This window comes from Humulus lupulus, chromosome 2 (assembly GCF_963169125.1).
Source record: "Humulus lupulus chromosome 2, drHumLupu1.1, whole genome shotgun sequence".
In the NCBI taxonomy this organism is placed as follows: Eukaryota; Viridiplantae; Streptophyta; class Magnoliopsida; order Rosales; family Cannabaceae; genus Humulus; species Humulus lupulus.
Genome location: NC_084794.1, coordinates 5,467,529 through 5,495,245, shown reverse-complemented (window position 1 = coordinate 5,495,245; position 27,717 = coordinate 5,467,529). Strand labels below are relative to the sequence as shown.

The 27,717-nt window shown below is 37.3% G+C and overlaps 1 protein-coding gene and 1 non-coding gene across 2 annotated transcripts; one reads left to right on the top strand and one right to left on the bottom strand.

Moving 5' to 3' along the window:
* Window positions 1–1,221: 1,221 nt before the first annotated feature.
* Window positions 1,222–5,983, bottom strand: LOC133817025 (uncharacterized). Its single transcript, XM_062249408.1, has 8 exons — window positions 5,784–5,983; window positions 5,053–5,192; window positions 4,404–4,651; window positions 3,413–3,538; window positions 3,163–3,316; window positions 2,718–2,857; window positions 2,553–2,588; window positions 1,222–2,285 (listed from the first exon to the last, which is right to left on the bottom strand). The coding sequence occupies exons 2-8, from the start codon at window positions 5,126–5,128 to the stop codon at window positions 1,473–1,475; spliced, it is 1,593 nt and encodes a 530-aa protein (XP_062105392.1). The 5' UTR covers window positions 5,129–5,192; window positions 5,784–5,983; the 3' UTR covers window positions 1,222–1,472.
* Window positions 5,984–20,647: 14,664 nt separating this feature from the next.
* On the top strand, window positions 20,648–20,754 carry LOC133820489 (small nucleolar RNA R71). Its single transcript, XR_009886897.1, has one exon. It is a non-coding gene; the product is annotated as a small nucleolar RNA R71 (small nucleolar RNA).
* Window positions 20,755–27,717: the final 6,963 nt, after the last annotated feature.

The following is a 27,717-nucleotide window of genomic DNA, read 5'->3' as shown; positions in this document are numbered from 1 at the left end:
ATTATTGCTATAAACTTCTTTCTATTTTTACAAAGTATTTGCATTACAGAAAAAGTCAAAACTCTAGCACTACCCAGGATCCTGGTATTTATAGGAGAATGATCTCTGGGTAGGTATTGGGGTCATCCAGTAATCTCTTGATCCTTCACATCATCTCTGCAACATTGATGATTAATATCTAAATTTCACATTGAAGTGTGGTCTAATCAACAGATAAAAAAGGTAATGGGCCGCATGGCCTAAATCAGGCGTGTGGTGTCTGATCACGCACATTTATATTGCGTATCCGGGAATAAAACAGATACGTGATGTCTGTTTTATGCACGTTTATATTGTGTGGTCAACTTTATAAAGACCCTGAGGTACGTCAGACCTTTGGCGTACCACGAGCATAACGTAATGCTAACTCATGCCTTTTGATGCCATATCACCCGAAATGGTTCCAGGTGACAGGTTGCTAAGTGTCTCATCAGCTTGAGCTATTTGTATAGGGGATGGCACCGAATGTCCTCGGTTGAGAGGTGAACACGTGGTGCATAGATTACTGCTTTTTATTAGCTCGCCGTACCTGAGCTGTTTCAACAAGGTACGTGCTGATTTTCAGGGCGTACATACCCATAAATGGGTACTAACAATTATGATGATGTGACAACATAGTGAGTTGGTATAGCAAGTCACAACAGGTAAATATTTTTTTTCTACATTAATTTTGAATTGTCATATATAATGCTTAAATAAGATTTTTTTTAATTCTTTAATTTAATAAATATATGACTGTCATATAATTAGGTAATCTTTCAAAAAATTTAAAAAAATTAAAATTTATTTTTAGAAATATTAATTATCAACTATAAATATGAACTTAAAGTAATCATGCTTGGATAGTAAACATCAAAAGTGCCACATATACACTACAAGTACAAAATCTATTTATCCAAACATATATACATGTACACATTCCACGTAAAAAGTATATTTTTTAAAAAGAGATTATACTGAGTGTTATTTGTCCATAAAAAAATAAAAATATATCCATTTCTATAAATGAAAAAAATTGTGAGCTGATATTATAACTTCCACTTCCTTTAATGGACAAATGAGCCCAAGTCTACCCTTAGTAGATAAGCCCAAAATATACTACAACGAGAATAATAGTGGGCCTAATGAGAAAATTAGAATAATATTCTCCAATTTATAATCCTCAAACAATTCAACCCAATGTATTGCAAAGATTTGTATTGAAAATCCATAAATCAGCAGCAGTTAAGATCATACATTACAAACATTACTACATTAACTATGTATGTGCAAAATCTAAGAGGTGTGTATAACAAGAGAATCACATGACAGCAACAACTAAAAATGAAAGCAGGGAGAAAAATGAAGCTTCACAAAATACTTGATTTTTTCTTCATGTCACACTACAACAGCGCCTTCTCCCTCTCTACCGGCAGCTATGGACCTAAGTCATCCTATTGCCTAGAAATTGGTGCCATCGGCATGGATGATGCTTGGTTGTAGAAGTTACCATCCGGACCCTGGAAACCCTGATAAGAATTTGATGAGGTTGTCGCGTAGGGAGAGACCCCGTTCAAAGGAGCCCCCCCAACATTCGGATAGCCAGGCATTGTGGGCGGTGCCTGTTGTGTCATACTGTAGCTGAATTGAGGTACATTACCTATGGACCCAGCGGTCTGCATAAATGGGGGCACTGGGTACTGTTGCAGGGGCGGTAGTGGAGGCAGCGGTGGAGGAGAAGATGATGGCGGAGGTGGGGCATCGTTCGGATTAAATTGTTGATTTGTGGTAGTGACATTGTGAGTGAGAGATTCAGGACGAGGAAATGCTGGAACTTGCAGTGGTTGAGTATTCTGAGATGATGGTACATATGCTGACTGATCATTCTCAAGCTTAGGCCTCTTTTCGGATGAATAGTCACTGGAGGAATCTTTCATAGTGCTGCCTATGACGCCCTCCGATGCCAAGGAGGATAGCACATAAGAGAGCATCTGAGCAGAGGATGTTGATGCAGTTAGTTTTGCTGCTACTGCTGCAGCCGCAGATTTCCGGGGGTCTTCCTCCATGTGTCCAGATTTTTCAGCAAAAGACGCTGTAGGAGCATACATTACTGGTGCAGATTGCTCCTTATCCCCTCCCATAAAGGTATGTGGAGCTACCGAAGTGTGAACTTCCTTTGGACCACGGTCACCAAGCGAGTGCACATTGTCGCGACCTACTAATTGACGAAAGATATTATTGGCCTGCTCTGAATGGGACTGCGCAGCCTGAAAAACAAAACAAATACAAGGATGAGCACAAATGCAGTACATAATAAAATTTCCAGCCAAAAGAATCGCATAGGATCAGCAAATGTTAAAGTCAACACACCATAAGTTCATATTTCATGAATGCTTAAATATTAAAAATAATCAGTATTGTGACTTTTATTATTATTAATTTTTGCCTTCATTAAATTTCACAAAGGGCAAAATCCATAAGATTAAAAAAGAAGATAAAAAAAAACATGTTCTTGAAGTTGAAGAAGACCAAACCTGAAGTTGATTACGAACTTGATCCAGCTTAATTTCCTGAAAGAAAAGAAAAGAAAAAAACCAATAACCCACATCAGCTTTTCATAATATTTTTCTTGGTACTGTTATATAAAAGTCCAAAGTTATGCCAACGATTTGTTGATACAAAGCATCCAGCCTACAAACCTGCTCCTGGAGAGCCTCTCTCAGAAGAGAAACAAGATTACTTCGTGACGATTGAACTGCTGTCAGTTGTTGAACACAGTCCCTCAGAATCGAATGCTGCCCCTGCAGCTCCTCTACAATAGGAGTTCCATGGAATTGCCCTGCTCCAAACAGTAAATTTAGTAGAAAAAAGACTACATATAAAGTCTGGTCAATTTAAATTAAGATGGCAGAAATAACAAGGAAACCACTAAAGACAGAAAGGTTGAGCAACCAAGAATGTTTATCCACACATGTTAGGATAATGCTACACAAACAAGCTGGCCAATGTAAAACTTGAAACTATTTTCAAATTTCATTAAGTACATAATCAACGTGCACAAAAAAACATGCCAACATACTAAATTAGTCCAGCAGAATAGAACTAATACATACTAGGCATATTGAAACAATTTCAAGAATTTACCTGGGTTGATATCACCACCAATTTCCTTTTCCACTTTCTCAACAAAGTTAATAGCATTCCTACATTTGCTCAAAACTGCATCTTCATCCATCTGCCCATAAAGAACCTGATAACCTGAAACTAGCTTGTCCACAGTATTCCCAACAGAATGTTTCTGTTTGAACAAACAAAAAGTCAGTTAATCCTCAAATCAAAATACACATGTACAATATCCTTTTAACCATCCAAACGCTACTCTAATTTGCAGTACCAATTTGGTGTTCATTTGCTTTCCATTTCCATTTCTATTATTATTTTCTGTGTGTCTTCCCACAAGCTCTTCCTTCAGAATTTGGCCCCGAGAACCAAAAACTTTTCTCTCATCCCATATGTTAACCTACGAGATATAAGCAGGAAAAAGGAATTAGAGATATGATATTCAGAATTTTCCAAACAAACGCGATATTCCTGGTCATACATACTAGCAAAAAAGATGGTGAGTCCTACAGCTAACAAAGGCAGAGATTAGAGAAATAGGATTGATCTGTTATTGAGGGGTTTATCAAAAGACCTCGTTGGAATCAACATAAAATTACATGCAGTAATTTTCTGAGATCTTACACAGCAATGGAATACGGAATATATATAAATATAAATAAATATATATAGATAAATTAAGAGAAACTTATCAAAATTAAATAAAACACACAATCCATGTATGGGTGAATTATACCAATTGCTCAAAAAGTGAAGCATGTGGTTTACTCTCACAAGGTGTAAGGTTTGAGTCCCTCCAGGGTACCCTACCAATTGCAATAGTGTCCTGTCCCCACTAGTTTAACACACACGCACAAACGCGTGCACACACACAATGGAAAGTTATCCATTAAGATTCGTGTTTAATTCTTCATGAAAACCTACCCTAGCAATATGTTAGAATTTCCTGCCTACCAAAGTAGGGTTCAACATAAGGACCAAGTATTAATAAAACTGAATAAATATATATCCCTTATATAACCAAATGGTAATGTGTAGAATACAGGATCATATTCAGCAGTCTGATACTTTCTCTTCCCATGTTAAACAGCAAAACTGATTTCCAAAGTCAGAAAAATGTGGTATCCACGGAAGAAAAAAAGGTCGAGCTGAATTAAATAAATGGTGCCGTGGTTATAATGAAATACTTCAAGCTTCGGAGGAAGAAACATACAACTCATGTAACTGCTAAAGTATAACATTACAAAACAAATAGATGAAAATACCAGTCGTTGTGCTGCACTTCTTCCAAAGTCATCTCCATTATCCATTAAATCACGAAGAGCATCTGGAAGAACCTTCCAAAATTCACCGACAAACTCTGAGCCCTTGCGTCTGCTGTTCTGAAGAATATCGTTTGCAAGGTACAGAAAAGCCAATCTTTGGTCGCGTGGAGAGCAATGAAACTGTCTATCCCATGTTTCAACAACTTGTCTTGCTTTATTCATGTGGAAAATACACCAATGTGATAAAGCTTCGCATCATTAAGGATGACAATTGAGAAATAATTGATTTTAAAACACCATTTAAAATAAATATAAAATACATTCTAAGTAGATCTTACTGATTTAAACCACCAAAAGACGTCAATGAAAATATTTAACAACAGCAGAAAGTGAACTTTAGTGATGGGTGGGATTCTCTTCAAGTAATGATATAGCTCAACACAATTGAATTTGCATAACAAATTTTATATCAGAAAAAGTAAATGACAAGATGAATTCTTTTGTTGTTGACATCAAAGTTCAATAACCAAAATATCAGCTTGTGATATTCCAAAAAAAAAAACCACACTATCTAAAATCACAAATCAGAAGAGACAAACATTTTAATACAATTCATTTCAAGTTCATATTTCATCAGTCACTAGGATACTCTCTATGCTAGTCTGAGAATTGTTGAGCTTTGCTAGCTTCTCCACTAAAATTTGAGGATTAAATGTACTCCCCATGATTCTGAAATAATTGACCCAACTGTTGAACCACAACTGCAGACCTCTCTGAATGCAAAGAAACCTTCACATGACAGACAAAATTAAATTAACTAAATTAGATACACCCCACAATGAAGCATAACACCAAAGAAGAAAAATAAAGCAATTTCAACAATTTCAAATGCAATAAGTTCTTCAAATCAACAGGATAGCAGCATTATTAAGTAGAATAGACTCATTATTCAATGTCATTAATTGTTAATAGACTCCTACACATTTTTATTGACCATTGTTATCTCTAACTCCACTGACCACGAAAAAAACTATTCATTGTTACTTGCAGTAATGAAACCCCTAGAGCCATAATTTTGTCGAATTTTTTTACAAATAACTTCAATACTCTATAATTATTTACTTTAAAACGAAGAATTAGAGTAATTAACTTTTTTCATTAATCTTCTTCTAGCATTAAATAAATAAATACATACATGCATATACTGACTCCATTTTTTGAATGCTAACCAGAATTTCATTTTCACTTGCAATAATCTGATTCTAAGCTCGGTACTACATTTCAAAAATTTATTCGCAAACCAAATGCACATACATATACATAGATTAATCAAAACAAATATATACAAATGAAAGAAGAAAAAAAAGGAACATAAGATACCCGATAGCGATGGAGGGTAGAGAACCGGCGAAGTGGGTTGGCCTGAGGAGCCAACTGCGGCAGCGGCGGCGGAAAAGAGAGAGAATTTAGGGGTTTGAAGGGTTTAACCCAGCGATTATTGAAGAAAGGGGACGATGAAGAAGAAGAACAAGAAGATAAACCTGAGATTTTTCGGAAGGGACTAGCGCGATGAAAAGTCTTGATTCTTTAACCTCAATACGAGACTTAAACTGCAATTAAAATAATTTCACATAGATCAGGAGTTTTTGCAATTAGGTCCTTAATTTTTAACTTTTGGCATTTAAGTTCTTTCCCTAGTCTTAAATATAAAATTTCATTATTCATTAAAATTGAGGAGAATTTTATATGATTTCCCAACAAAAATAAAATAAATAAATTGAGGAGATTTTTTCATTTATTTATTTTAGAGAAAAATAATGAGGTTGGGGATAGGAATGGAATATTATTGATAAAAAAAATTGTGTGAGAAATACAATAAATAATTTTTCATAACAATTTTTTTTATTTGTTTTTAAATATATTTATAATTATTTTAATTTTTTTATATATAATATTGACGAATTTAAACTTTTTCTAATCATACATAAAATAAAATAAAAATATTCCTTAAAATTCAAGTTTCAAATTTTGAAGAAATGAGACGGAATATGCACATAAACAAACATATGCTAATTTTCAATACTTTTATGTAACAACACAATATAATAAATTATTCTTGCTGGAAAAACCATATAACATAAAAGTAGGTTTATTCTATTTTTTAAATTATTTTTTCATAAATTAATTTTGAGATTGTATTAAATCTTTATTTTTTAATTTAATTTTCTATTTTTATTAAGAATTATTCATTTCGTTATTTAAAAATATTAATTTCGAATTTCTTAAAAATTGATGTTCATAATTTTATTTTATTTTTTGTAAAATGGATATAGAATTCAATACCTAATTTAAAAAATACATGGGGTGTAATTATAAATAAATGTACTTTTGTTTTTATTTATGGAATATGGTATACTTAATTTGGGGATGTATTTATATATTTGTGGAGTCTAAATATATAACTTCCCATACATAAAAGAAAGTGTATGTTATGACATGTTACTACAAACTACCTTAAAAAATAATACATAATTACTATTTAATTTTCTATTTTAAGCACTTGGTGATTAGAATGTATTTAATAATCTTATGACACAACAATTTATTTTGTTATCTTTCTATAAAATACTTTTTTCTTTGTCGGGTTCTATAAAATACATTTATATATTTATAAATTCATTAGTTCGCAAATAAGGTATTAATATTGTTATCAAACAATAAATTGGTATCAAATTATAATTAAAAAAATTTATTATGTTTTAAATATTTTTGATAAAAAAAAATTATACAACAATTCTTTTATTTATATTTTCTCTTTTATAAATAACGCTAAAGTTACCAACACGTTTAGTATCCTTTATTCGTACTAAAATGAGTAGCATTTATGACGTTGTTGTCGACGCAAAAAAGAGTTTTGTAGTCAATGGCGAAGAAAGAGGGACATAAAGTGATGGACACGGGGTGGAGAATTGGCGGGGTGTGTTCTCCCCGTCCCCGCCCCCATTTATATTTTTAATCTTCGTCTCCACTCCATCCCTGCTTATTCCCCGTCGGGGCGGAGTGGGGAACCCCATGGTGTTGACGCCGTTTTTCGTCAACAGATAAAAGAAGAGAGCACGTAAACAATTAAAGACAATGGCTAAAACAAACAAACGAATCAGACACGCGGTTTTTACGTGGTTCAGCAGTTAAATCTGCCTAGTCCACGAGTCTCTGTTATTAATCTCAAGATTATCTCTGAACAATCCTTTAGCATGAATTCTCCAGAGTTTTCTCTCAAGAATCAGAAATTCGGTCCTTTACAATGGTGCATCACTTCTCTATTTATAGAGAAGGATGCAGAATACTATCCCACACATTTTGGGTAGTTACTCTTTTGTGAATAAAAATAAATGGCCTTAAATGCCAATAATCAGATATACAAGGAAACGCTCCCCAAAGATCAGGAAACGCATAACTGACTAAATAATATCCCACGATTTTTGGGGATTTACATCAATAAATGAGGATCATATCCCATATCTACAACACTTGTAGATATTCAAGGTAGCCATTGAGTATCTCCAAGGCTTCACGTCATTGTGCGAGCCACTGACACTTCCCGAGCTGACATTTCTTTCGAGATGGCATATCAAGCTCGAGATCCCTGCTCCGAAGTTGTTTCTGAAGATGAGGGGCTCACAGAGCTATCCTTCGAGATCGAGATCATTTTGAGGTCACCATATTCGAGGTCTGTACCATACTTTGCAGGCTCCGATTTACAATCGTAGAGCATACCCTAACCCTCACGAGACCATTTAATGCGAACTCAGCTTTCGAGGTCATATTTGCTACGGCTCGAAATCTGAGTATAACATTTTGCCCCCTCAAAAGTATTTGTTCGAATCCTAAGAGAAGGAAACTTTTGAACTACTCTTTTCGGGAACCATACCGTCACACTCTTAAAAACGGACACGTGCCAGATGGGTATTGCTCACTTTAGGTACTTGAGTACCTTGGGAACATGCCCACGATCGTTCACCTGACAGCTTTTCGGCGCTATCTTATCATCGACTCCCCTCCATTCGATCTGTTGAGGATTTCAATCAACGTTCCTGATTAATTCAGTTTTCCCACCTATTTATGCAAGACTCCCTCTTCGTCTTCTTCACATTTTCTTATCACAGACCAGAAAAAAGAAACACTCCCTAAACCTCTTACCACAGTTTATGCTCATTGCATGTTTTCCAGGCCGAAGAAACAAAAGAATCCTGGTTTGTACGAGTCAGTGAGTTCTTTCCTGCAACCTCTTCTCCACTCGACGATTTCGCTGCACTCCCCATTACTGTGTAAGTACGCCATTTTTGTTGTTCCTTTTATACTGTGCTTGCTATGTATGTTAGTTTACGTTATTAGCATGATGCGTTAGGAGGGTTTGAACCGATAGGTTTTTAGGCTTTCTGGATTTTCACTCTGGAAGTTCGTCTCTGGTTTATATCCAGATTCAACGTTTGAATGTGGTTTCAACTTTCTGGGTTTTGAAAATTTTAGGCTATGTTTCTTGTACACCAAGTTTTCGGGTAAAAACCCTTATTCTTGACAATTACACGAAACCCGAAAAAGCCCTTTCCTGGCTAACCGCCACCTTTCTTTCCCTTGAACTTCGGGATTTTCAAAAAATCATCCACGTTCTTTTTCTTCCCTGTGGGACACGCGCCCTGACCCCTTAGCGAGCGTCTAAATTCTTAGTTTCTTGCCCTTAAATCTCCGAGCTCATTCTTTCGAGCTCGCGATCCTTGCATGCATGGCCCTCACCATTTTTTCTTTCTCGTTAGATGTCACAGAATCCGGAAAGACGGTGGGGGTCACTACGAGCAATTCCTTACGAGCCCAAATCTCCGAGCCCGGAATCGATCTTTGCCCGGAACCAGCGTCGGATTAAAGAATACGAGATCGCACGGGAGCAAGAAGACATTCGAGCCCACTATCGTCGCCAGATAGACGAGGTCATCGAAAAGAAGAGAAGGGTCCTTCGAGAAGCCATCTATCCGGAGCCGAACCCCGGGCCTAGGCCAGTTCCCCTCGACCCCGCGTTAAAAGTCACGGTAGCATACCATCCGGGGGAACTTCAGTTTTCCTTAATGGCGGAGCCTTCATCTTCGCAGCCTAGGAGGGAGATGTTTGAAGCCGAATTCTACCAGAGCTCGGTTACCACCTCCGACCAGATAACTGACATCCTGGCCATTCATGGCCTTAGCTCGCTAGACACACTGAAGTGTCGAGCTCCGACAAGGCATGAACGGAGCTGCTTCGCTCCTGGGGGTCGCGACTCCAGTGTGAAATACGCGGCCTGGAGCCAGGAACACCTAAAGGCAGGAGCTTTGCTGCCCCTGAAGTCCTTTTTCAGGGACTTTATCGATTTCGTTGGGTTGGCTCCATTCCAACTCAACACCAATTCATACAGGGTGCTGTCTGCCCTGAGGTCCTTGTTTCACGAGCAGGGGTGGACAGGTCCTTCACCCCAAGAGATTTTATATCTCTTTTGCTTGAAGAGTAATCCCTCCCGAGCTCGGGGAGGAGATGGTTTCTACTATCTTTCGAGCTACCCCAAAGAGACAAAAATCTTTGAAGATCTTCCAAACCATCCTCCTGACTTCAAGAAGGCTTTTTTCTGGACAGACGGTCTATTCCCGTCTCGACATCGTTCGTTTAGGCGAATTCGTAAGTATTCCTGTTACTTTCTACTTTTGAGCTCGAATTTTTAGCCCTTGAATCCATGTTTAGTTGAAGTGTATCTCGCCTTTCAGCTAACTTTTAGCGTCCCACCCATGACGAGACAATGAAGGAGCACAGAGAGAGCCTGCTCCGACTCCCTTATGGCAGGAGGTCTCTCTCATTTCTGCTACATGAGGACAAGCCTCGAGCTTGTGGCTTGTTGGGACAAAGCCAGTCGACCTCTGACTGGTCCAGTAACAAATATGAACGCTGGGAGGAAGTGCCTCTGCCCACAGGCATCCTTCCTCCGAGGAGGGAAAGGAAAGCACCTCTCCCAATTCGCTCGAGAAGTCCGCGGTCAAGGAACGAGGCAAATGATGAAGCCTCGGGTTCGGACTCCGATGGAGGTAAAACCCTTCCTACTTCGCGAATGTGGTCTCCCACTTTATTAAAACACAGGCCCAATAGACTAGTCTCGTGCCCACAGGATAGATATCACTTCTACATATGGAGTTGGGTAGATGACTGTGTCCATAGGTTTGATAGTGGGCTCGGGAAATACGACACTATGTATACCACAGACGAGATGTGGAATGGGATAGCTGTGCAGTATGGGACCAATGACTATAGGGACCTTTCGAGGTTATCACCAACTTATAGGGAAGGCCCTCCCCCCGCCTCTTCTGAAGACGGGGGAATTTCATGGTCCCCAAGCTCGAGCTCGGGGGAAAGTTCCAGTTAGGTTTTTTCTTTCACCACTCTATATAGTGTTGGAGTAACTTGTATTTCTTTTACTGACTCACTGTGATGACTTGTGCAGGCAACATGGACTCCGACCTCGACGCCCTCATCGACAATGCGGGTGCCAAGAGGAGCAAGCGCCCCAGGGCAAGGGGACTGACAACCAGTCAGCCTGGGAAAAGCTCCAAGAGATCTAGGAAAACGCCTCCTCCTCCCCCGCCGGCTTCGAGCTCTGCTGCTGCGTCGACTGGCCAGACTAACGTCCCCACGACGATACCACCCTCGCAGGCCGTCGTCTCTGTGGTGGCGCCGGCCTCGCAGACTGATATCGCTGCCGTGGTTGAATCCCAACCTCCTGTGGCGGGTCAAATGCCTTCTACCCAGCTCGTCAAAAGACCTTCTGCTTCCCGAGCTCAGAAGCTAACTATTTCCACCCATATGGATTCGTATGTGGTGGATAATGCTGCCGGTCCTCACGGGTCTATGCTGATCTCGGATGTAATGTCCCGGATTGGCCAGAGCTATGGCAATTTCGAGGCTCCTCAGTGGCAGTGTCTAACTGGCACTCGGGACCGCACTGTCCTGTACGAGAAGAGTATCGAGCACACTGCCGCGGTAAGTATCCTATATATTCCCTTTGCTTACATTCATGCTGTCTCGAGGCTAATGATGGTTTCTTCCTTTTTTCAGGCTCTTGCTTTCACTGCCCAGCTTAATTACGAGCTGAACAACGAGGTCCATTCGAGCAGGACCCTCGCCCAAGAGGAGAGGGACCTCCACCTTAAAGCGAATGATGACCTGAAGGCAGTGAATACTAAGCTCGAGGCAGTGGTTAAGGAGCGTGAGGAAATGGCCAAGGAGCTCGGAAAGCTGAAAAACGAACTCGAGGAGTAGAAGAAAGACAACATCCAGCTTCGGGAGACCAATAAGAAGCTCGAGGAAGACAAGGCCGTCACCCTCGACCTCATGGAGGATATCAAAACCCGCCTTATTGCCGAGTTCAAAGAAAAGAAGGAAACGGCGGTCGATTCAGCCATGTACCGGATGTGGGCCTATAACGAAGAACTGGACACCAGTTTTTTGGGTCCCCTCGAGGCGTCCTTCCTCGAACGATGGAATGCTCGGCTCGAGAAGGAAGAGGCTGAGCAGCTCGAGAAGGATAAAGCTGCTCCGAGTACCGTTTCAGAGGGAGCTCAGGAGGATAGTCATGCTATTCGTCCTGAGGGGTCCGGTGCCACTGATGCTGAGAAGGCCAAGGAGACTCCTCTTCTTTGAATCTGACCTCGGGGAGATCAGTTTTCGGGGCTGCGTCCCATTATTTCTGTAATTATTTCAACTTATGCCCACGGGGCTGATACAATTCCCTTTATTATTCTTTTATATGCTTACATTTCTTGGTTCGAAATATTTTGCATATTTTTATAATTGATGGACCGGTTATGTTTATTTATGCATACAAACATAGTTTGGATTTAGGCTCGAAATTCGATGCATTCATGCATAGTTTATTCGAATTATCCTTTTCCAACCTCGTTATTTATCAAGGTCGGACATTACTGTAACCATGAACTGAAAAGTACTTATATGGCATGTAATATGAATGATTTGGTTAATCTTTTTAGTCACTTTTCCTCATCCTTAGTGTCTTAGCTCCGAGGTTATGAGTTCGAAACTATTTTAAGATGTTCCAGCCTCGATCTCGACATATTTTGTGACGGGTTTAGGCTCCCATTCATCATTGATCGATAATTTGGCTGGTTTGTTCCAAACCTGTTATGCTTGCACATCTGGTTAACTCCAAACGTTTTTGGTTTTTGGTAGCTCGGTAATGTCCGAACTATCTAAGCCCGCGTACTTGGTTATTTCCAAATACTTAATGTTTTTTATAATTCGGTTAAGTCCGAACTATCTAAGCTCGCTCGGTTAAGTCCGAACTATCTAAACTCGCGTATTTGGTTATATCCAAATACTTTTTTGTTTTTGATAACTCGGTTAAGTCCGAACTATCTAAGCTCGCGTATTTGGTTGTATCCAAATACTTTTTGTATTTTTTATTTTATTTTATTTTTTTAAGCTGGAGGTATGTATACCAATGTTGCCCCCTTAATATCCTATGAGTGTGACCATAGGTTATTAAATTAAGAGAGATTGCAAAAATAAAAATAAATTACATGTGAAACAAAGTAGACCCTTTATTTGAAATTCAAAAACAAACTAAGTACAGAAAATCATGGTTACGGGCGACACTTCCTACACTATTGATAATATGGTCTAAGGTGTTCGCCATTCCATGCTCGTGGTATGAGGTTCCTGATGGACCCAAAACGGGTATGTTTAAAATTTATATATCGCAAGCGCACGAATCGTCCATATAGAATAGTGATCGTAAGCAAGGATGTCGAACCCAAATGAGTTGTCTAAAATCGAAAATGAAACTATTTTAAATCAAAAGTAATAAATTCTAACCTAGTTCCAAAGATTGATAAGTTTCAATATTATGAACATAAAATAAAAGATTGAAAAATAAAGCTATTTAAGATAATGAAAATAAACCAATAATGAGTTGAAAATAAGTGTTAAAAGAAAAGATTATTAAGATACTAGAATCCACAAAATGTAAGTTTAATAATATTTATTAGTATATTGATTCACAAGTGTTAGTGATAGTTAAAATAATTTAAACTATCCTTTTTCAAAAAGATTTATAATTTCAAACACAAATTTCTTATAAAAAGATAGGATTTTTCTTCACTTTTCAAAATTATAATTTCAAAGCATTTAGTGTAAATCAAACTAATGAAATAACAAATAAATCAATGAACATTATTTATAAGGCAAAACATAATATTTTTGTTCTAAGCATGGATGTGTACAATTTAATGACACATCTTACACAAAGAATATTATGTTTATGCACTAATGAAGAACAAAGTGTAAATATGTTCTAACAATCTAAAATACAAGATATTTAAGATGAAAGAAGTATATGAAGAAGAAAAATCCATAGACTTTGTTGTATTACAATGGAAATCAACATACAACATAAATATTATCTAGTTACAAGTTGCTTCATCATGATCTTAATAATCTTATGAAAAAGATTAGAAGCACATAACTAGAGTAGAAATTACAAAATAAAAGACATACATACTTGCAAAATGCTCTTGAAAAACCCAAATGGAAGAGAGAATGGTAGAGAGAAAATGGGAGAAAAAGATGGTAACCAAAACATTAAGCACCCCCAAAAATGGTCTTCAAAACCCTTATTTATAGCCAAAATGAGATTATTAAAATAATCAATTTAAATTAAGTAAATTGATTAAATTAATAATAATATGGTAAGTATGGGTAAATTGTAGGAGTGATGATGATTTTGGGGTAAAAATTGTGTAGAAAATGGGTAAAAATGTGGCATTTTAGACAAGGGGACAATGAGTAAATTTATGGGCTCAAGGGGTGTTTGGGGAGCAGTGACAGGCGGCTGGGGCGCCTAGGGGCCTGCTGGGCCGTACGGACGGGCTGGGGCTGGAGTGGGCCTGGGCGCTGGCTGCTTGGGCTGGCGAAGGAATGAAGTTGATGATGGAGTGAAGTGGAGAAAGGCAGCTGGGCCGTACGGATGGCTCAAGTGGTTTGAAGTCTCGGCAGGGAGTGAAGAGAGCTTGGCTTGCTGCGTGAAGAGGCTGGGAAGCTGACTTGGGTGACAGCTGGCGACAAGGAAGCATATATGCTGAAGGAGAGAAACGGTTGATGCAAGGGAAGCCAGGTGTGAGAAGATGCAGGGGGAAGAGGCACGGCTGAAGGCAGGCGGGCTGGGCCTGGGCAATGCGGGCTGGGCCAGGGGAGGAGGCACGGGCCTGGGCTTCACGTGGCTGGGCCGAAATTGTTACAAAAATGCTACAATTTCTTTGTTTCTTCCGCAAAAATGCCACAAATGAAATAATTATCCTACAAAATAAATTATAAACTAAATTAAAATTAAATATTTTCATTAATAAAATATACCATATAACTCCCATGAAAACATTAATTAAAATTTAATTCACATAACATTTAAGCTCAAAATTGCATCTTTTAACTCATTACTTAACAATATTAATTTTAAATAATTAAACTATAACATAACACAATAAAATATCTATAAAAACATATAAAAATCTAGAAAATTACAATAAGACTAATAAATGCAAAATTACTTAAAAACTTAATAAGTTAATTAAAAACTCAAGAACTAAGCAACAATTAGCATATAAAATATGGTAAAATAACTCTATTTTGTAGAGTTATCACACCCCCAAACTTAAAGTTTTGCTAGTCCTCAAGTAAAAGACAAATTAAAATACACATATATATATATTATTTTTTTTTATTTTTTTATTGGTGATATAAAAATGATTTTCTCAAAAATTGCACAATGAAAATAACTCTCATAAATTATTATGAATAAAAGTTAAGCTTATGTAATTAATTAAATTGTCAATTTTGCTTTTAGAAAATAGGTTTTCATTAAAATTATTTTTCACTTAAACTTATAGGAAATAAGAGTGTTTATGAAAAAATGTAATTTTTGTTACAAGCAAAATTGACCCTATAATTAAAAACAAAGCTTAAAAGTTATTCATATTTTTAAGATAATTAAATTCAAACTCAATCAGGATTTTTATCATTGAAAATTAAAAATATCACCAAATTTTTTTATTTTAAATTTTTTATGAAAATGAACAAATTAAAAAAAAAAAATTACAAAACAACAACATATAAATAAAATTTTTATATATATTTTTTTTTCAAACAAACATGACTAACTTAGATAAAACACAAAACATTAAAATTAATACAAAGCAAACATAAATAACACAAAACAAACACAATAAAACTTGATACCCCCAAACTTAATTTAAGCATTGTCCTCAATGTGTCAAAATAGAAATATAAATTAAATTGAGAAGAGTGTAAAGTTTAGAATGGTCGTACCTTGATATTGTGCATTGCGAAGAGAGAACAAGATACAACGAACAAAAATTAAATCACACATAAAACAATAATACAAATAAATGTCAAGATCAAATAGGACTCAAAGAGCATGGTAAACAGGGTCCTCAAGGAGTATCTCATCCACTTCATCAGTTTTTAATTCTAAAAATGGTTTTAATTTTTGTCCATTAACTTTAAATATATCACCATTTTTAGGATTTTCAATTTCAATAGCTCCATGTGGAAAAACAATACGAACAATGTAAGGACCAGACCACCTAGAGCGTAACTTTCCCGGGAATAGATGCAAACGAGAGTTGTATAAAAGGACTTTCTGACCTGGATAAAAATGTTTTCTCAAAATATTTTTATCATGGTAAAATTTCATGCGATCCTTATACTTTTTTGAATAGTCATAAGCATCATTCCTAATTTCGTCTAGTTCATTTAGTTGAAGTTTTCGTTTTTCACCTGCCTTGTCTAAAGAAAAGTTTAATTGCTTAATTGCCCAAAAGGCTCTATGTTCTAACTCAACAGGTAAATGGCACGCCTTCCCATACACAAGTCTGTAGGGTGACATGCCAATGGGTGTTTTGTACGCGGTACGATACGCCCATAATGCATCAGTGAGTCTTAAGGACCAATCTTTCCTAGTTGGATTCACAGTTTTTTCTAAAATGTGCTTAACTTCCCTATTAGACACTTCAACTTGACCACTAGTTTGTGGGTGATATGGTGTTGAGACTTTATGCGTAATGCCATATTGTTTCATCAAATGTTCAAATGGCCTATTACAAAAGTGTGTACCGTTATCACTAATTATAGCACGTGGTGAACCAAAACGAGAAAATATATTTTCTTTCAAAAAACGAAGCACAACTTTGTGGTCATTAGTGTGGCATGCAATAGCTTCAACCCATTTAGACACATAATCGACTCCAACAAGAATATAAAGATTACCAAAAGAGTTAGGAAATGGTCCCATAAAATCAATGCCCCAAACATCAAATATGTCAATAATAAGAATAGGATTTAAAGGCATCATATTTCTTTTAGTTAAACTTCCTAACTTTTGGCAACGTTCACAAGCTTTACAATAAACATATGTATCATGAAAGATAGTAGGCCAATAAAAACCACATTGTAAAACTTTAGCAGCTGTTTTCTTACCACTAAAATGTCCTCCACATGCATGATCATGACAGAAAGATATGATTTTAGATTGATCACAGTTTGGAATGCATCTTCTAATTATTTGATCAGGGCAGTATTTAAACAAGTAAGGATCATCCCAAATAAAGTTTTTCACCTCAGAATAAAATTTAGATTTATCATGCTTAGACCAATGAGATGGTATTTCTTTAGTGACCAAATAATTAACAATATCAGCATACCAAGGCAAGGAAGAAACATGCATCAATTGTTCATCAGGAAAAGTTTCAGTGATAGGGGTGGAATCATGTATAGTTTCAACAACTAGTCTAGATAAATGATCAGCAACAACATTTTCAGATCCTTTTTTATCACGTATTTCTAAGTCAAATTCTTGTAAAAGCAGGATCCAACGGATCAAACGAGACTTAGCATCTTTTTTCGACAAGAGATATTTTAATGCAACATGATCAGAATAGACAATAATTTTAGACCCTAACAGATAAGATCTAAATTTCTCCAATGCAAAAACAACAGCAAGCAATTCTTTTTCGGTTGTGGAGTAATTTAATTGAGCATCATTTAAAGTTTTGCTAGCATAGTAAATTACATGAGGTATTTTTTCAAGTCTTTGTCCTAAGACAGCTCCTATAGCATAATCAGAAGCATCACACATTATTTCAAAAGGTATTTTCCAATCAGGAGGTCGAATAATGGGTGCAGTAGTCAACAAATTTTTTAATTTTTCAAAGGCAACATGGCAATTATTATCAAAGACAAAAGCATTTTCTTTTCCAAGTAAATGGCATAAAGGCCGAGAAATTTTGCTAAAGTCTTTTATAAATCTTCTATAAAAACCGGCATGGCCTAAGAATGATCTAATTTCTTTCACAGTTTTAGGTGGGGGAAGTTTTGAAATAAGGTCAACTTTAGCTTTATCAACTTCTATTCCATCAGATGAGATTACATGACCTAAAACAATTCCTTTTTTAACCATAAAATGACATTTTTCCCAGTTAAGCACAAGGTTTTTCTCTTTGCAACGAATTAAAACAAGTGAAAGATGGTGCAAACATTCATCGAAAGAGGAACCAAACACAGAAAAATCATCCATAAATACTTCAAGAAATCTTTCAACCATGTCAGAAAAAATTGAAATCATACACCTTTGAAAGGTCGCAGGTGCATTACATAATCCAAAAGGCATGCGACGATAGGCAAAAGTCCCAAAAGGGCATGTAAAAGTAGTCTTTTCTTGATCTTCTGGGGCGATGGGGATTTGGTTATACCCCGAATACCCATCAAGAAAACAATAATATGCATGGCCAGCTAATCGTTCAAGCATTTGATCAATAAAAGGTAATGGAAAATGATCTTTTCTAGTAACATTATTCAACTTTCTATAATCTATGCACACTCTCCACCCCGTTTGTACTCTAGTAGGGATTAATTCATTTTTCTCATTTTCAACAACTGTGATCCCCGACTTCTTAGGCACAACTTGAACTGGACTAACCCACTGACTATCAGAAATAGGGTAAATGATACCTACGTCTAACAATTTTATGACCTCTTCTCTAACTACTTCTTTCATATTTGGATTTAGCCTTCTTTGACATTCCCGAGAGGTTTTAGCATTCTCTTCTAGATGGATTCTATGCATACATATGGATGGGCTAATTCCTTTAATGTCTCCAATGGTCCAACCTATGGCTTCTTTATGTTTTCTAAGGACATCTAACAATTTATCTTCTTGTTCTTTATCTAAAGCGGATGCTATGATAACAGGTAAAGTTTCAGATTCTCCTAGAAAAGCATATTTTAAATTTTCTGGTAAAGGTTTAAGGTCTAACTTTGGAGACTCAGAAATTGATTGAACATGACCTAAGGGTGAAAAAGGTTCAACTTTGGTTTCATTTAAGGGTATAGGCTCTACCAAAGAATTCACATCATCATTAGAGTCATCAACATGCAAGTTCATACCAAAGTATTTTTCACAAAAGTCAAGTAAGTCATTTCCATCATTTTCACATATGCTATCTATCATGTTAACTTCATGTATTTCCTCACACTCAACAGATTTAGCAACATTAAAAACATTCAATTCAACAGTCATATTTCCAAAAGATAATTTCAAAACACCATTACGACAATTTATGATTGCATTAGATGTAGCTAAGAATGGTCTACCTAAAATGATAGGAATTTGAGCATGCATATTTTCCACAGGTTGAGTATCAAGAACAATGAAGTCAACAGGAAAATAAAATTTATCAACTTTTATCAAAACATCCTCTATAATGCCTCTAGGAATTTTCACAGAACGATCGGCTAATTGAAGAGTTATAGAGGTAGGTTTTAGCTCACCAAGACCAAGTTGCTTATAAACAGAATAAGGCAATAAATTCACACTAGCACCCAAATCAAGTAAAGCTTTGTTAATAAAATGATCACCAATAATGCATGAAATTGTGGGACACCCAGGATCTTTATATTTAACAAGACTCTTATATTGAATAATGGAACTAGCTTGTTCAGTTAAAAACGCCTTTTTAGGAACATTAGTGTTTCTTTTAACAGTACAAAGATCCTTTAAAAATTTAGAGTAGGCAGGAATTTGTTTAATGGCATCTAAGAAAGGGATATTGATACTAACTTGCTTAAAAACTTCTAAGATGTCATTATATTGGCCGCCTTTTTTAATTGGAAGTAATCTTTGTGGGAATGGGGCTTTTGGAATAAAAGGATGGATTGGAGTTTCTTTGTTTGATGAGTCATTGAGATTAGAACTAGAAGGCTGACTCTTTTCTTTTTCTTTTTCGTTTTCAACCTCGGGTATGTAATCGGGTTTGACAATTTTCTTTCCAGACCTAAGAGTTGAAATTGATTTGACTTCTCCATTATGACTAGACTTTCCTATCTCATATTGACCTTTTGGATTAGGGATAGGTTGACTAGGGAATGTTCCTTTTTCTCTATCAGCTAAAGCAGTGGCGAGTTGTCCTACTTGTGTCTCGAGTTTGGTAATTGATTGAGATTGATTTTGTAGGATTTGTTGGGTGGATTGCATAAATTGTTGTAAAGTATCTTCTAAGGAAGGTTTTCTTTGTTGCGGATATGGTTGATTTTGTGGGGCATGAGCTTGGTTTTGTGTGTTGTATTGGTGCCCTTGATTCATTTGGGGTTGGTTTTGTCTCCATGAAAAGTTTGGATGGTTTCTCCAATTTGGATTGTAGGTGGACGAAAATGGGCTATTATTTGGTTTCCCATAAGAATGAAGAGCATTGGCCTCCTCAGAAAAGGCTTCTTGGTAGGAAGGGCATGATTGGGCATTATGGCAAGGACTAGAACATATAGAACAAACATCTTTTCTAGGTTGAATTGGAGAGTTTATAGTTTGGCTTATGGCTAAAGCTTCTACTTTTCTCGCTAATTTGTCTAAGGATGTTCTTAAGTCTAATTCTTCTTTTACTTCATACCTTCCTCCTCTTTTTGGTGAATTAGTTGACCTAGACCTAGGATCAAAATAATTCCATTGTTGTGAATTGACAGATAAATCTTCAAGGGCGTCCCACGCCTCTTGTCCTTGAAATTTTAAAAAATTTCCAGTATGCATAGATTGAATCATTTGACGATTAGAGGGAGTCAAACCATCATAAAAATATTTTACAAGTCTCCATTTTTCAAAACCATGATGAGGACATTTTAATAATAAATCTTTAAATCTTTCCCAACATTCATAAAACTCTTCATTATCTTTTTGAAAAAACTCGGAGATTTCTCTCCTTAGACTATCAGTTTTAGACATAGGAAAAAATTTCAGTAAGAATTTATTATAAAGTTGATCCCATGTAGTTATAGACCCCGTGGGAAGGGAATTTAACCAGGCTTTTGATTTGTCTTTTAATGAAAAAGGGAACAATCTTAGTTTGACCGACTCATCAGAAAAATTTTGAAATTTAAATGTTGAGCAAATTTCTAAGAAATCTTTGACATGCATGTAAGGATCTTCTCTATCTAACCCATAAAAAGATGGCAATAATTGAATGATTGCGGGTTTAAGCTCAAAATGAGTAGCAGAAGTAGTAGGTAAAACAATGCATGAAGGAGCATTAGATGAAATAGGTGCAAAATATTCAAGCAAAGTTTTTTCAGGCACAACATTTTCATCAACAGGATTAGCAATAGGTTCCATGATGCTCAAATTTTTACTAACACTTTCAATTTCAAATAGAGATAAACGTCTTTTTACTAATCGTTTTTTCGAGTTACGTTCCCAATGATGCATACAATTTTCACAAACAAGGCAACAATGATAATCTCAAACAAGCAATTTTTCTGATGTGGAAGATCAGTTAAAACCGCAACCACAGAGCATACTTAGAATTTTTAGAGATTTCACAACAATAATTCTTATGGTTTACTTGTCCCCAGGCCTATTTGATTCCACTTACTCGCGCACTACTAACAACTCCCCGAGGTTAATTAGTAGAGGCGAATGGGAATTTTGGTCAAATTTCCTTTAAGCAAGAATTGCTTATGGTGAAAGGACAAGATTTAGGTTTCTCTTTTTTTTTCTCAAGTATTTTTCACAATATTACACTAAAATATTAAAGAAGACAAAGAAAAATAAGGCAAAAATTAAAAAAGACTAAAATTTAGGTAAGAGTAGGGAGGCACAGAATGCCATCAACCATAACAAAATTAAGGTAAAAAATAGGAGGCACAAGTGCCATCAACTTAAACATAAGATAGAGGACTAGGAGGCAAAAATTGCCATCAACTAGCTAGGAGGCAAAATTGCCATCAACTAGTAATTTGCGGAAATTAAATAAAATAAAAATTACAACAATATAAATAAAGAAAATTACAACAAATGTCAAGAGGCACAAGTGTCATCAATTAACAAAGATATAAAAGAAATAAAATTACAACAAAATTATAACAAAATTAGGAGGCACAAGTGCCATCGACTATAAAAATTAAAAGGATAGATAGGAGGCACACGTGCCGTCAACTAAAAAAAACAATAAATATAAATATAAGTATATATATATATTTTTTTTATGGGTGGTTGAACCGTCCCAAATTTCTTTTTATCTTTTTTTTTTAGATTTTATAGATATATATTTTTGAGTTTTTTTTTTTTTTAAGTGTAAAAAAATTAAAATAACTAGTAGAAGAATTCACTAACCTTGAGATAAATTCGTTTCTTTTCTCTTGCAACTCCCCGGCAACGGCGCCAAAAGCTTGATGGACCCAAAACGGGTATGTTTAAAATTTATATATCGCAAGCGCACGAATCGTCCATATAGAATAGTGATCGTAAGCAAGGATGTCGAACCCAAATGAGTTGTCTAAAATCGAAAATGAAACTATTTTAAATCAAAAGTAATAAATTCTAACCTAGTTCCAAAGATTGATAAGTTTCAATATTATGAACATAAAATAAAAGATTGAAAAATAAAGCTATTTAAGATAATGAAAATAAACCAATAATGAGTTGAAAATAAGTGTTAAAAGAAAAGATTATTAAGATACTAGAATCCACAAAATGTAAGTTTAATAATATTTATTAGTATATTGATTCACAAGTGTTAGTGATAGTTAAAATAATTTAAACTATCCTTTTTCAAAAAGATTTATAATTTCAAACACAAATTTCTTATAAAAAGATAGGATTTTTCTTCACTTTTCAAAATTATAATTTCAAAGCATTTAGTGTAAATCAAACTAATGAAATAACAAATAAATCAATGAACATTATTTATAAGGCAAAACATAATATTTTTGTTCTAAGCATGGATGTGTACAATTTAATGACACATCTTACACAAAGAATATTATGTTTATGCACTAATGAAGAACAAAGTGTAAATATGTTCTAACAATCTAAAATACAAGATATTTAAGATGAAAGAAGTATATGAAGAAGAAAAATCCATAGACTTTGTTGTATTACAATGGAAATCAACATACAACATAAATATTATCTAGTTACAAGTTGCTTCATCATGATCTTAATAATCTTATGAAAAAGATTAGAAGCACATAACTAGAGTAGAAATTACAAAATAAAAGACATACATACTTGCAAAATGCTCTTGAAAAACCCAAATGGAAGAGAGAATGGTAGAGAGAAAATGGGAGAAAAAGATGGTAACCAAAACATTAAGCACCCCCAAAAATGGTCTTCAAAACCCTTATTTATAGCCAAAATGAGATTATTAAAATAATCAATTTAAATTAAGTAAATTGATTAAATTAATAATAATATGGTAAGTATGGGTAAATTGTAGGAGTGATGATGATTTTGGGGTAAAAATTGTGTAGAAAATGGGTAAAAATGTGGCATTTTAGACAAGGGGACAATGAGTAAATTTATGGGCTCAAGGGGTGTTTGGGGAGCAGTGACAGGCGGCTGGGGCGCCTAGGGGCCTGCTGGGCCGTACGGACGGGCTGGGGCTGGAGTGGGCCTGGGCGCTGGCTGCTTGGGCTGGCGAAGGAATGAAGTTGATGATGGAGTGAAGTGGAGAAAGGCAGCTGGGCCGTACGGATGGCTCAAGTGGTTTGAAGTCTCGGCAGGGAGTGAAGAGAGCTTGGCTTGCTGCGTGAAGAGGCTGGGAAGCTGACTTGGGTGACAGCTGGCGACAAGGAAGCATATATGCTGAAGGAGAGAAACGGTTGATGCAAGGGAAGCCAGGTGTGAGAAGATGCAGGGGGAAGAGGCACGGCTGAAGGCAGGCGGGCTGGGCCTGGGCAATGCGGGCTGGGCCAGGGGAGGAGGCACGGGCCTGGGCTTCACGTGGCTGGGCCGAAATTGTTACAAAAATGCTACAATTTCTTTGTTTCTTCCGCAAAAATGCCACAAATGAAATAATTATCCTACAAAATAAATTATAAACTAAATTAAAATTAAATATTTTCATTAATAAAATATACCATATAACTCCCATGAAAACATTAATTAAAATTTAATTCACATAACATTTAAGCTCAAAATTGCATCTTTTAACTCATTACTTAACAATATTAATTTTAAATAATTAAACTATAACATAACACAATAAAATATCTATAAAAACATATAAAAATCTAGAAAATTACAATAAGACTAATAAATGCAAAATTACTTAAAAACTTAATAAGTTAATTAAAAACTCAAGAACTAAGCAACAATTAGCATATAAAATATGGTAAAATAACTCTATTTTGTAGAGTTATCAGTTCCCATCTAATCTCGCAAGTTTGTATACGCCAGGGCGGATGACTGATTCTATCTGGTATGGTCCTTCCCAGTTTGGCCCGAGTACTCCTGCTGCTGGATCTCGGGTTGCTAAGAATACTCGTCTCAAAATCAGGTCTCCTACTCCGAACTTTCGACTTCGAACCCTTTTATTGAAATATCTTGTTGTTCGTTGCTGGTAAGCAGCATTTCTCAGCTGAGCCTCCTCCCTTTTTTCTTCGATCAAGTCTAGGGTTTCTTCGAGCTGAGTATGATTGGAACTTTGGTCGTAAATCTGAGTACGAATCGTTGGAATTTCGACCTCAATGGGCAACATTGCCTCGCAGCCATATGCTAGAGAAAATGGGGTATGTCCAGTTGATGTCCGAGCTGTAGTTCTATATCCCCAAAGGACTTGGGGTAATTCCTCAGGCCATCGTCCCTTTGCTTCTTCCAACTTTTTCTTCAAGGAATTCTTGAGAGTTTTATTAACGGCTTCGACCTGACCGTTCGCCTGAGGGTGAGCCACTGACGAAAAGTTCTTGATTATGCCGTTCTTGTTACAAAAGTTGGTAAATAAGTCGCAGTCAAACTGGGTTCCGTTGTCAGACACAATCTTTCTTGGCACTCCATATCGGCATACGATGTTCTTTACCACGAAATCTAGGATCTTCTTTGAAGTTATGGTCGCTAGTGGTTCAGCCTCTGTCCATTTTGTGAAGTAATCAACCGCGACCACAGCATACTTTACTCCTCCTTTGCCAGTTGGGAGTGAGCCTATGAGGTCGATGCCCCATACCGCAAAAGGCCATGGGGACGTCAACATGGTTAGTTCGGAAGGTGGAGCTCGGGGTATCGTGGCGAATCTCTGGCACTTGTCGCACTTTTTCACGAACTCGAAAGAATCCGTTTTAATGGTTGGCCAGAAATATCCTTGGCGTATAATCTTCTTGGATAGGCTGTGCCCCCCGGTATGATCTCCGCAGAATCCTTCATGAATTTCTTCAATAATCTTCTTTGCCTCGGGGGGAGTCACACATCTGAGCAATGGCATGGAATACCCTCTTCTGTATAGTCTTCCATCCAGGATGGTGTAACGAGGAAGTTGATACATTAGTTTTCGAGCCTGACTTCGATCTTTTGGAAGAATTCCATTTTCGAGGTATTCAATGATCGGACTCATCCAGGTCGGTTCTGTCTCGATCATGCACACATCTTCCTTGTCTGACTCAGTAATGCTGGGTGCTGACAAATGTTCTATGGGTACAACATTCAGCTCCTCATTTTCAGTGGAAGTGGCGAGCCGAGCTAAGGCATCTGCATTTGAGTTTTGTTCTCGGGGAACTTGTTCGATTGCATAAAACTCAAAAAACTCCAATGCGTACTTTGCCTTCTCCAGATAAGCTGCCATTTTTGTGCCACGAGCCTAATACTCTCCCAAGATTTGATTAACTACGAGCTGAGAGTCGCTGTAGCAATGTATAGCTCTGGCCTTGAGTTCCTTTGCTATTCGTAGTCCCGCCAGTAAAGCCTCGTACTCAGCTTCATTATTAGATGCTTTAAAGCCGAACCTTAATGCAGAGTGAAATTTGCTCCCTGCAGGGGTGATCAGAATAACTCCTGCCCCCGCTCCATTTTCATTTGACGACCCGTCGACGTAAAGTTTCCACAGCTCGTGGGCCGTGGTTGTTACCTCGTCGTCGGCTGTACCGGTGCACTCTACTATAAAATCTGCCAACGCTTGTGCCTTAATGGTTGTTCTCGGATGGTAGGTGATCTCGAATTGTCCGAGCTCAACAGCCCACTTAAGGAGTCGACCAGATGCCTCTGGTTTGGACAAGACTTGCCTTAATGGTTGATCGGTCAGTACATGGATAGGATGTGCCTGAAAGTAAGGGCGGAGCTTTCGAGATGAGTGGATCAGACTGAGGGCGAGTTTCTCCATCAGTGGATACCTTGACTCTGCCCCCAGTAATCTTTTACTGATGTAGTAGACGGGTTTCTGTATTCTCTCTTCCTCTCGGACGAGCACCGCGCTTATCGCGTGTTCAGTTGTTGAGAGATATAAGAACAGTACTTCTCCCGTCTCAGGTTTCGATAGGATAGGTGGTTCGGCTAAGTGCCTTTTTAGCTCTTGAAAGGCTAGCTCGCACTCGTCTGTCCATTCGAACTTTTTACTTCCTTTCAATAAGTTGAAGAACGGGAGACCGCGGTCCGTTGACTTCGAAATGAACCTGCCCAGAGCTGCCATCCTGCCAGTCAAGCTTTGAACATCTTTATGCTTCCGAGGTGAAGGCATATCGATCAGGGCCTTTATTTTATCGGGATTAGCCTCGATTCCACGAGAGTTGACAATGAAACCCAGAAATTTCCCTGAAGACACCCCAAAAGTGCACTTCTGAGGATTCAACTTCATGTTGTACTTTCTGAGCACGCCAAAGCACTCTTCGAGGTCATCAACATGGTTCTTGTTAAGTTGAGACTTTACGAGCATGTCGTCAACATAAACTTCCATGTTGTTCCCTATTTGCTCTGAGAACATCATGTTTACGAGCCGCTGGTACGTGGCTCCGGCATTCTTGAGTCCGAATGGCATGACATTGTAGCAGTAGAGCCCTTTATCCGTAATGAAGCTCGTATGCTCTTGGTCGGGGGCATGCATGGGAATCTGGTTATATCCAGAATAGGCATCCATGAACGACATCAGACCATGCCCCGCCGTGGCATCCACGAGCTGATCAATTCTCGGTAGGGGAAAACAGTCTTTCGGGCAGGCCTTGTTGAGGTCTGAGTAGTCAATGCACGTCCTCCATGTCCCATTGGGTTTCGAGACCAACACTGGATTGGCCACCCAATCAGGGTAAAAAGCGTCCCTTATAAAATTATTTGCTTTCAGCCTGTCCACCTCCTCCTTTAGTGCTTTCTTTCTGTCTTCATCCAGCTGCCTTCGCTTTTGCTGCTTCGGAGGAAAGCTTTTGTCTATATTCAATGCGTGGCTCGCTACATTAGGGCTTATTCCCACCATGTCAGAGTGGGACCACGCGAAGACATCCTGGTTTTTCTTCAGAAAGCAAATTAATTGCTATTTTGATTCGTCTAGGAGGTGTTTCCCGACCTTCACCTTTTTCGAGGGATCAGATTCATCGAGCTGAACCTCTTCGAGCTCCTCCAAAGGTTGGAGGTCAATCTTCTCTTCAGTCCTTGGATCGATCTCCTCATCAATTTCTAAAACTGTCCCATCTTTATACTGTATGACAACAAGTGCTTGCGCGCTTGTCTATTTCTTTCCCCTTAAGGAAATGCTGTAGCACTCCCTTCCTGCCAATTGATCTCCTTTCAATGTTCCGACCCCGCTTGGAGTTGGGAACTTAAGGGCTAGATGCCTTACAGATGAGACTGCCCCCAGCCCGACCAAGGCGGGTCTCCCGAGCAATACATTGTAGGCAGATGGTAACTCTACTACCACGAACTCCATCATCTTGGTCACCGAGATTGGATAATCTCCCAAGGTCACAGGGAGTTCAATGGACC